The sequence below is a fragment of the Cyanistes caeruleus genome, chromosome Z (genome assembly GCF_971803275.1).
Source record: "Cyanistes caeruleus chromosome Z, bCyaCae1.hap1.1, whole genome shotgun sequence".
NCBI classification, from domain to species: Eukaryota; Metazoa; Chordata; class Aves; order Passeriformes; family Paridae; genus Cyanistes; species Cyanistes caeruleus.
The window spans coordinates 72,344,261-72,355,811 of record NC_141732.1 but is presented as its reverse complement, the minus strand read 5'-3'; the positions used below and the strand labels follow the sequence as shown (position 1 = coordinate 72,355,811).

The 11,551-nt window shown below is 39.1% G+C and overlaps 1 protein-coding gene across 10 annotated transcripts in view; it reads left to right on the top strand.

Moving 5' to 3' along the window:
* UNC13B (unc-13 homolog B) overlaps positions 1 to 11,551 on the top strand; it is a 207,562-nt gene that overhangs the window by 77,314 nt on the left and 118,697 nt on the right. For all 10 annotated transcript variants that reach the window (XM_086868136.1, XM_086868133.1, XM_086868139.1 and 7 more), the window contains 2 exons: positions 1,533 to 1,859; positions 3,745 to 3,835. In XM_086868136.1, the coding sequence (XP_086724262.1) occupies positions 1,533 to 1,859; positions 3,745 to 3,835 (418 nt within the window). The remainder of the gene's footprint in view (positions 1 to 1,532; positions 1,860 to 3,744; positions 3,836 to 11,551) is intronic.

Below are 11,551 nucleotides of genomic sequence, written 5' to 3'. Positions count from 1 at the left end.
TGTCACAGACAATATGGCAAACTGCAGTCACTACTTACATACAAGCCTTTAGACCATTTCTCACCTTTTTCTATTTCTTTTCTGTAAGTGTTACTGAATTTCCCATGTTCTTATAATGTGTCCCATGAATGAGATGTTTTTAGTGGTAATTTCATTAGCCTTTCAGAAGTTACAGTCTTCGTGTGTTAATTCTGCTGCACACAATTCACTTTGATTTCTTTTTTAGTGATGGTAATACTGTATTTGCTAAGAAAAAAGTAACAGGTAGAATGTATTGGTAGGGAGGAACATTTTGTCCTCAAAATGCAAGGTAGAGATGTGAAATTTTAGAGAGCAGTTTAACTTACTGATGATTCATTATAGACCTACTTAGCTTCACTTCACAATATTGAATATATGAAAACACTTTCAGAACTATCAGTGAAGGTATTCTAATGCTTGGTCTTCCTAAAATCAGTGCAAAATTTATTTCATGCAGTTATGAAAGTCCCTAGAGGAAGGTATCAGTATTTCATGAATGTATTTAGTCCCGTGCATGTGCTAAGTTATAATTGCTCTTAAAAATCAAAACAGAGACCTGCTAAACTTATATTTAAGTATATATATATAATTCTGTGTAATATACTTGAAACTTGTTCCTCTGACCATACAGTTGCTACTCTGCACTCACAGAACTTCCTGGCTCCAAATTCTTCTAAGACTGCAAGAGAAAAATATAAGTGTTGCTTAATTCTTGGTCATAGTTTTCCTGACTGCATGAGAAGTTTCCAGCTGCTTTATTTTGTTGGAGGATTCTAGGATTTCAGTCCTGAAAGTGGTGTCTTGAGTCACAGAGGTCACACCCCTGTGATGCTGGGGTTTTTATATAAAATAAATTACTGAGAAAGCTCCTCTGGAGCGAGACATGTGGCTTTCATTTGGAAAATTGCTTCACTTTTGTAAAATATGTAAGTTGAAGGTCTTGATGACACGTATTTTATCACGTAAATCATCACTTGTAATATATAAAAGTAAAAGTAATATATAAAAGTAAAATTAACTTTATTTTTTAACAATAGTCATCTTAAATGGACATGATAAAGACCCCAGGTGCAATAAAACTGCAGAAGACAGAAACACTTTCACTCTGAATTGCTGTGTTTCCATTATTATTCCTGTCTGATTATTAGAATATCTTCACTGCAGTTTTTAGCTGATGTAAGGTGAAGCAGCAGTTGGTGCAAGACCAATGTATAGAGCATCTGTGAGTGTATGTGTATATATAGATATATAATTATATATACAAAAAAAGCGTATATGATCTATATGCTGGTAGACTGTGTAAGAAGTATTTCTATTGCCTACCAAACTTTTGAAGTTCACAAGTCTATATTTACATAATAAACATAAGAATAGAATAGTTAAGTATGGCTTCACAGCATGCCTCTTCAGTAATATTTAGTGTCCTTCCATCAGTTTTTCAGATGTGCAGGTTGTTTTGTGTTTTTCCAAGCCACTGTTTTTTTCTGATGGACTGTCTTATTCTCTCATAGTCCTGCTGGCAGTAGTAGATACGGCTCCTCTTGCAATGTCAGCCAGGAAAGCTCTCACCTTAGTGAGCTGGAACATTCCCATGAAAGTGCCCATGGCTCTGAGCAGGAAGATGATCACCAGGAAAGGCAGTCAAATCACTCTTATCACAGTTTGAGCAGCTATCAGAAGGATGGTCAGGCATGGCTCAAGGAGCAAGAGGAGCCTTATGGCAAAGGAGAGGAGGAGAAGGTCTGCAAAACTGAGGAAAAACCTGCAGACCATTCTGCGGCTAAATTACCTCTGGAACTTGAGAAGCCCAAGGATGTTGATGCAGGAGTCCAGATGAGGTAGGTGAAACTATTACCTATTTTTAACAAGTTCAAAGAGGATTCTTTTATTTGCTCTTTCCCAGGGCAAATGATGTACATTGTTCTTCCAGCCTTTTCTTACAGCTGTTGATGTTGCTGATCTGTGAAACATCTGTTGTAGAGGACCAGTTACTTATGGGATGTTGGCTAAGTTGAAGCTGTGTTTGCCTTGTGTGCAAAGAGGAACACTTGCTTAAACTGTGGTTTTTGTGTGTTTGTAAAGAGGGACACCACCTTGGAGCCCATTTGCTGGATTTTCTTTTTCTGATTTGATGAACATACTCAGGCCCCAAAAAAACTGCTTCTATTGCTCATGTGGGATCAAGTTTGTGCTTGAGCTACAAGTGATTACGTGTTTCCATGGTCAGAACTTCACTAGTTTCATTCTTGTGTAGTAGACTACCGCCATTAGAGTTAGTGTTTATGTAGTTGTAGGTTGTAGAGAATTACAGCATGAATAGACATGTTGCTCTGACTCACTGTGACAGCTTTTCTTGTCCTTTTACTTTGGCTTTCCAAGCTGTCAACAGTATTGAAAACAGGCTTAAAAAATATTTCATCTGAGTTTGGGGGAGTGGAGTACTGGGTTTTGCACAGGTTTTACAGAAATTTCAAATTTCACTCCTTAAATTTGGGAGTGACATTTTTTTCTTGAGGTAATCAAGTCCTTGCAGCCCCTGGATATGGTTTTACTTTCATAAGTATGAGGGAGTTTTTTTAAATCTGGTTCAGTTTGATCCATGGGAAGATGTCTGCCTGTCTGTACCTTTTGGAGGGTACAGCTGGTGCCACTGTGCTTAGATGATAGAATTAACTACAGGAGTTCATGTGTAGGCAAGCCTTACACTAAAGATGAAAGGAGGAAAACAAGACGAGAAAAGTGTTAAACTGTTTTTAAACTCTGATTCACTTTCCTCTTTTCCTTACAGAGCAGCAGGAGTCTTGTCCCAGAATGGCTGGCCTATATTTGTTCACAGGAAAGGTTATTCACATAGTCTATTTCAGGCTAATTTAGGCATCCAACTTGGATGCTCCTGCCTCACTGGCTCCCTTTCTCTCCACCCTCTGGCAGTGCTCTCCTGTCTCCATGGAGTAGGCATGGAACTGAGCTCTGAGTGTTGATCCCTAGAGCTGACCTGAGCTAGACCTGTGGCATGGATGTGTGTTGGTCTCATCTATGGGGTTGTTTTATACAGTCAGCAGTGTGGGGTGGGTGCTTTGCAGGCAGGAAATGGTGTTTGTTTTTGTGATTTACACCTCAGCAACATACAAAAGCAGGAAGGCGAAAATCCCAAGGTACCACTAGGTATGGGATTGCAAGATGTACTGTGGGGCACTGAGGTGGAGTGTTCCTGACAAATCTGCATATCCTCCTGAAAAGCTGTAGGAAGGAGTGAAGTGACAGATGTTCAATGCACAGGGGAATCTCATGGCTGAGCCTTGTTGCCAGTGTTTCCACTAAGGAGGGGCTATAAATTTGTAGCAGGAGGAGTAGGAAGGAGCAGTGGCCAGAAGGGAACTGCAACAGGCATGGTGATGTAAAATCATCTTTCACCTCTTTGTGTCTGTAATTACGATACCATTGTGTTGCTTTGGCTTGATCTGGTGTCATAGACTGCTTTCCTGATGTCCGCACAAACATCATCTTCCTCCTGGGCTTGGACTGTGTACAGCTCATATCTCTCAGCTCATCAGTTTCCAGGGTGGCTCCTGAGTTTAAGGAAACCTCTTCTTTAGCCTTATAGAACACATGAACAGCTGTGCCTGTGGTTCCTTCAGAGCTGAAGCTATAATTGCAGTATGTGGTTGAATCTTTGATGGTAAGTGTCATTCATGTAGTGATTTCCTGTTTCTTGCTTTCAAGCTACCAGGGTGACATTGAGCCACCACTGTTTCCTCCAGCAAGAGCCCACTGGATTAGAGCCATTAGCAAAGTCCGACTGCAGCTTCAACAGGTAGGATGGTGTATTGCTTTGCTCCTTTTCTGAGCTGCTGTGGCTCAAGCTTTCACTTCATCTTCATTGTAAGACACCTCTTACAGTTTTGATGTTTTACAGACAAAAATTTTATCAAATTTATTGTGTAGGACTGCAGCATTTTGTGATGGTTTTAGAGCTCACTGATTCTACCAGACATTTTTAACATCATTGTGTGGAAATAGAGATGAGTATCAGAAAAGATGCAGAAGCTGAAAAATTAGGTCTGAATTTGTAAATAATAATAATAATAATAATAATAATAATAATAATAATGGTGTCTAGGACTTAAATGGTTTGAAATGAAGACTTTTCCTCAAGGCAACTTGAGGATAGCTTGTTAGTTTAGTAGGAGTTATCTGTATTATTTGTCGTGTGAAAAAGTTCCTTGGGAAACTTTGCATCAAATATTTTTATATATACTTATTGAAAGTGGGTGTATAGTAAGTCTTGGTATTTCCATCTCATGAAAATAAGATTTAAAAATATATAGTCTTGATTTGGGAAGTCAAAAGGAAAAGGTTGTGACATTTTCTATAACAGTATAAACACTCTTGTTTTAGAAAACAGCGTTTAAGAACGAAAAAGTTGGATTTAAAAAAAAAATTCTTATGGTTTTACCCATCTGTATGCCCACAGAAAGATAACATATGGTGTTCATGTTCCCTAGATTTTGCCTGCTACTCCAAGTGCAAATTAATATATTTCACTTAGAATTACTGCGTTCTTCTACAGATTACTTGTTTTGTTTTTGTAAGAGATTTTACAGTATCACAATCAGGAGTTTCTCTTATGGATTTTTTACAAATTTTTCAGAGCTGATTGTTGTTGTTGTTTTGCATCTGGGGAGGAAAAATAGATTTTTTCTGTTATCTGGATTGTAAATGCTTTTTCATCTAACAGTGGCTTCACTTCTGAGCAGAGAGGATTTAGATCAAAACTCTAAGTATGGCATGGAAAATGAAGAACACTAGTATTTAAGAAGAAATGAGCTTCTGCTATGATTTTGTAGAGTTTGCAAACAGAACAGTTTAATTCTGTGCCTTATGGAAAGCAAGTGCACAGACAAGGGACAAGAGATTCAACAAAAACTGTCCATGGATCTCTCTTTTTCTGAGAGGGTAGAAGGTCCATGAGGTGGTTCAGCATTGTTTTGTGATTCTGCTGAATTGAAAGGATGACATGCTTTGAGATGATTGCTATTGAAACAGTAGTTTAGTTTTTATAGCAAAATGTCATTATTTACTTTGCCTTGACCACTGCTGACAACTAGTGACCAAAAATTCCCTTAAACCAAAAAAGGTAGGAATTGGAGCTTTCCAGGAGTCTGCTCTGGGGCTTAGCTGTCTTTTCTGTCCAAAGATGTTTTCCTTTCCTCTGCTTTAGGTCTCTCTTGTTCCATATAAATACATATCTCATGATCAGGACAAGGAATACTGGAAGTAAAGGGCTACTACAAAAAGAGGACAAAGCCCCACTTGCTTTTCTTGTATTAATGATCCTTTTCTTTTTTGTGTTTTCTTGACAGGATTTTTAGGCACTCTTCCATCAGCCTGCCTTTTTTTTTTAATTCTATCTCCTACTAATTTCTTTGTTTTCCCTGAAGTGCAGTGTCCAAAGCTGAATGCAGAAATTCAACTGAGAGCCTGCTCATATGTACCATATAGCAACCAGTTCTCCTGCCTGTGGTCTTGACATCCCAAGATATACTGGCTATGCTGCTGTGATGGTGCTTTTTTTACCACAGGCCATCACTGGTGCATAGTTAGCCTTTTACTCTTTCCAGAGCTGATATTCAATCTGAGAAAGGGTTTTGTCTGTTGTTGCATAGCCTATCTTTGTGTTGGATTACTGCTGAATATGGCTTTGCACTTGTTCCTGTAGAGTTTGGTATTTTTTAAATTTTGTAAGCACTTTGTTGTCTGTCTCTTCCTTATCTTTTACATGAACAAATCATTCAAGTTGTCTGTGACAAAACTCTGTGGTACCAAAGCTGATGTCCTGTGTGCTACCAGAGTTGCCTGAGGGATCTTGCTTGATCTTTGAATTTGGCAACCATGATTATAATTTTTTTACCAGTATGTTTGCATCCATGTTAATAGCTTCTTCCAGATCATAGGGTATAAAACTTCTATTATTCTCTATACCCCTTGGAATAATTTAGCTTGTCATAGAAAGAAGTTAAATGCATTTGACACAGTTCTACTCTTGATGAAACCATGCTCACAGTTATTTCTCTCCTTTTCATGTTCTAGAAGATTTGCAAATAATTTGATTATTTGTTCCAGTCTTCAGTCCTCGGGACCTGGTGTGTGTGTGTGTGTGTTTGTGTGTGTGTGTATGTGCGTGTGTGTGAAGTTAATGCCTTTATAATTATCTGAGGCTTTCTCTATTTTTTAAGCTAAATACTTGTTTTGCCTTTCTCAAATCTTCAAGTGCATTGCCTGTTTCTCAAATTCCTAGTGATTATCAGTGCTGCAACCTGTAACCTATAACCTGAGGATAAATATTTATCAGAGCCATCTGACTTAACAGACAGATAAGATGGTTATTTCTTTCAATTTTTTTTTCTTTACTGTAGCCTCTTTTTTATAACTTTCTAAACATTTTTCCTTTAGTAACTCCCCAATAATACAGTATTAATTCTTCAGCTGCCTGACTGCACTTGTTGCTTTCACTGAAGACCTGAAGCAATTAAGGCATCAAATTTCCAGCCTTCTTAATATCATGTGACAATACCTCTGTCTTCCTATGAATGGCATCCATCTTTTATTTGTCATATTGTGTGTTCATTGCTAGATGTTTAATTCTATGCTTTAGATTCTTTTCCTGTGCAATCATTTTTGTCTTAAAAAACCTCCTCAGGAAGAGAGTTCAAGCCCTCCTAGAGGGCAGAAGGTTTCTTGAATAGGGGAGGTTCTGATTTTTGTCTGGTAATGTTGTTTCATTAGCTGTTAACAGCTTCCTGAGCTCTCTGGTCCTTTAAGCTTCTTTCTCTTGAGCTCTGGACACTGCACTGACTTTCTGAATTTTTATTAGTTTGTGTTCTTGAATCACATAGTGTTTTCTAGTTTGTCTAGTTCATTTCCTTCTACGGTATCAGGACGACTCTTGCAGTTTCCTCAGATGCATTTGCATTCTCATTTCTCTCTGCACTTATGCTCAAATCTAGAAGAGCATCTTTGCTAGTTGCTTTCCGCGCAAATTGAGTCATCAGCTTGTTCATAGATGTTGTTTGAAAGTCAGTGATACAAAGACAGACTTTCAGATGAGGATTTTAAAGGTCCCTGTGGTGATAGTCTAAGCAGGTGATTCTCTTGGCAGCTAGAAAAGATCACGTCTCATTTCTCTGGTCACTGTGTTAATGTCTTTCCACCTTCTGTCATTACCTAGGAGCTTTCAAGCTTTTCATCCTTGTTTGTTCCAGCACTTCAGAGAGGAGGCTATGTCCTTAGTGTTTGAAGAGGTGTCCCCAGCACATTTCTGTGTTCCTTTTTCTCCATGTGCCATAACATTTCATGAATACACATAGTGCTCCACCTCACAGATTTGAGGGGTTGGAGTCCCATCACATAGATTACTGAAATGATTCTTGCAACCCTTAATTGTTCATGATCTGACTGAAATTTGAAAGAATAAAGAAAAGGTCCAAAAAAGAAAAAAGACACCCAAGAAGTTTCCATACGTGATGTGATTATAAATCCCCTGAGCGATTCAGCCTCCTACCTGGGAAAAGATTAATATTCATGTGAATAATGTACATGCATCCTACATTCTGACCATGAGTCAGAGAAATGTAGTATTTTAATTAAGACTTGACAGTTACAAAATGGCACAGGAATTTGTAACTGTACATGTTAAAAAAGCTTTGTTGTAGCATGCACGTACGTTTTGTTCTTCACTTCTGCTGTTTTTCTTGTTCTCTTTCTCTGTGAAGAGGAAACTTAATTATGCCAGAATCAACTAGGGTTTTCAGCCCTGAAAGGAATGACTCAGTAATCCTCACCTTCACACTTAGAACTTCGACTACAAAGAGGGATTAATTGATAGCTCATCTGCTGCAGTCCCTCAGTGGGAGCTTCTTTTCCAGAAGAAGAACAAACACATAGCTATTGCATCTTCAACTTGAAACCCTCAGTAACTGAAATAGCCTCCAGCTAGGGACACAGCTGTGTGACTTCTAAAATGATAGAAATTTGAATCTGACTTTTGTATAACAGAAGAATTGGCAGACTGGAGAAGAGCAGAAATTCAGCCAGATCATCAAATTACCTCTCACACCAACTCTTTCATGTACATTTAAGTACTGGAAGAGGGTATGTGATCTGGGGTTTTCTCCACTTATATTGAATTTGTTGAAGTCTGATGCATAATTTTCCTATTTTATGTCAGCATATTAAATACATCAGTTGACTTGTTTTTGTTTCAGAACCAAAGTAACTGGTGAAGTGTTTTCTTCTTTTTTTAATAGTGCCCTTTTATACCAATTACTTTGATTTAACTCTTGTCTTTCCCTGTTGAATGTCAATAGTCTGTTCTTTTTGATTGATACATTATCAGCTCACATACTGAGATGGCAGATGTAGTTCATGACAGTAGTTTTCTAGAATATGATGATCACCTGCAGTAGTGGAGAATAAGCGAGGTTTTCCTTTACTGTTACAGATACCCAGTCATATCCTTAGTCTTTCTCATCCTTTATCCTTTCTCATGCTCTATAATTTTACCTCTGATCAAGCACGTGCAAAAAGAGACCGTGAGGGTCTCAGGGTTTTAGAGCCCTGGTCCTAGGTGGGTTCTGTGTTACTGATTTTGTAGTGTGAAGATCTGTTTTGATTTTGAGAAAGAAAGCTCTTGGTGCAAAGCACCACTGTTCCCTTCACAAGCAACAGTATGATGTCCTAAGGAGTCCTTGCTGGACTTAAACTCAGGGTGAAGACATCAGCAGGGTCTGGTGCCAAGTTTTGGCTGCAACTTCGATTGTAAGTTATCTGCCTGTCCCTGTGTGATGGAAAGCAACCCCCACATGCCAACCCAAGCCCTCTGATCAGTAAAACCAGGTACTGTGCACCAGCCCATTTGTTTAGTGGAGAACAAACTGTTTTGAGCCAGTCAGGAAAAGGCTGGAAGCTGTCCCTTTCCACCTCTTACGGATTTTGCAGTCCATGCAATACTTTACTTTTGGCATTTTATTTCCCTTAAGCTTTGTTGCCTAGGTGTCTCTTTATCAGTCCCGTGAAGATGAGTAAGCTCTGCATTTTCAAAGCCTCCCACACAGTGGCAAAGAAGCAAACTGAAGCATTGTGACTCTAATGGAGTTACTAGAAACTTCTCTTCATGCAGAAAAAGTACATCTCTAGTTAAATACCTTCCTTCTTTTCTATCTAATGATCTATGAAGGTTGTCTTAACCTCCACCAAAATACCAACATTCCTGATCAAGTGTCCTAAGGATCAGTGTTGGTGGGGATCTGTGGAACATTCTTGTGGTCATGAATTTGCTGTTCCTACCCTCAGGTGGAGATCCTGCTGGTCAGGCATGATCTGGGGGTTGCTGCCAGCAGTCCTGCAGACGGTCTGCTATGTGTTGGCTATGGTAGTCAAATCCTTCTGCAAATGCAGCTTTTAGATCTCTTAGGGATTGCACAATAATAGTTACTTAGAAAGCATTGAAATACAAAAGCACTGGAGACTGTCTCCCCATACCATAATCTCGGTTCTCTCTGTTGCATCTGAGTTTGCAGACTGGCAAGTCTTGTGTGACTCTCCAAAACCCTTTGTGCCTTTCCAGAGGCAGCTTTTAGTGTGGTGTGATTGCCTGGTGCTTGAACAACTTGTGTCTTTTGTTGCCTCTCTTGTCAGGAATGGTTTAGCTGACGGGCTGTACTCAGACGAGGAGAAGGTTCTTTCTTCTCAAAGTGTCTTAAACAAAATACCTGCGTATTCACATCTGTTTGGGATAAATAGCATTTTTATTTATCCTTTCTAAGATTCTCTAAGACCTACTATAATTTTTTAATGTGCTTTACAATGAATGTTGTGTTAAAGCAAAGTGATAATTATTTGTATATACACACCAGAAAATAGTGTTGTGCCTTCGTTAGCTGCTGTTGTGATTTTTGAGCAACTGTTTGATAACCTTGCCTCCAGTGGAAAAGGTCAGCAGCCTTTCCCCTTTCAGAGTAGTTAAAAGAAATTCTCTCTTGTGAAGCAATGTGCAATATTTTCCATGATGACCACAGCAGCTTGGAGCCTGCTCAGTTGCTAACAGGACTTTCTGCAAGCTTCTCTGAACATGTCAATATACTGACACTCCTCTCTGCTAAAATCCAGTTTTGGTGTTCATGATATGTATCCCCTGGTACGCTGGGCAATGGTCCCCTTCAGTTTCCTCCATATCTTCTTGTTGCTGGCTAGGAAAAACGCCAAACAAATTCAGGGGGTTTTGCTTCTCTGAACTTGTGTTGTAAACATTACATATCTGTAAGTCAGAATTGTTTTGAAGCCTTTAAATGGGAATCCAAGATTAGTTTGCTTTTCCTCCAAAGTTTATTCTATTTATTTCCTTAAAAAAGAGAAGATGTTTGTGAAACATCTGGGATACAATTTGCAAACATGGTGTGTTCCACAATCATGTGCATCTCCTTTGTGCTAGTACTGCACATTATGTTCAGGTAATCCAGTTTGGCCGAACTCTGTGCTTTTCTAAGGTCATAATGATGGCTCTAGCTTCAAGTAGACTGTCATTATACCTACTAATTTTTTTAAGGTTGGTATGTCTAGAATAAGGAAGTAATAGGACTCTTGCTCCTGATCTAAATACTGAATGACTCTGAGATTTTAACCTGAGTTTGCCATGGTTTTGCCAAAAGTGCACTGACTGCTAAGATGTAACTCTCCTTCAGGGAATGACTCTTCTCTGCACTCCCTCAACTGTTTGGATGTCTTAGACCAGAGAATTAGTCTCATTCAAATTTGTTATTATCCTGTACAGCAAATTTTGATTGGGACAAGTTGGTGTTTTCTGAAGGAAAATGTATCTTAGTCATCTTTCTTCCTCTCCATGAAAGTGTACCTCTGCTGATCAGAGAGCAACATGTGGGTGGCAGCAGAGCACTGGTGATGTGGATAGATGACCTTTGTTTTGTACAACCCCTAGATTCTAGGTAAGGCTGTGTATCCATGATTTCTGCCTTTTTTTCTCTGGCAACATTTCTCTTAGGCTGTCAGGTCACAGCAGTTTCTGTGGTGCTTATGTCCAGAAGTGAACTGAGTGTGGCAGGCTGAAGGAGCTGTCTGTGTGCACATAGCTCATCCCTCTGAACTGGAGTAAACTACAGTTGGCTCTTTTCTCTTGTCTGATGCTGCCCAACTTGCATTCACATTTGTACCAAGACCCTTCCAAAAACCTTTTTGACCAAGTGATTGCCTTTTCTCAGGACCTTCTGCAGTGGTGAAACTTCCAGTAAAAATGAAACCCAGATTTGTATGAGGAGTGGACCAAGTCCTCTAAGTAGTATATTACTGAAGGCTGTAGAAGAACACCAGGAATTTTCTCACAGTTCAATTCCCAATTCAGGAGCTGGGACAACCGTTGCCACCTTACGCAAAACTCCCCTCTTTGCACCTTGTTTTGGGGATACAATAGCAAACAGAATTACAGCAGTGTGCTCTGGTGATAGAGGTATCTGATTTG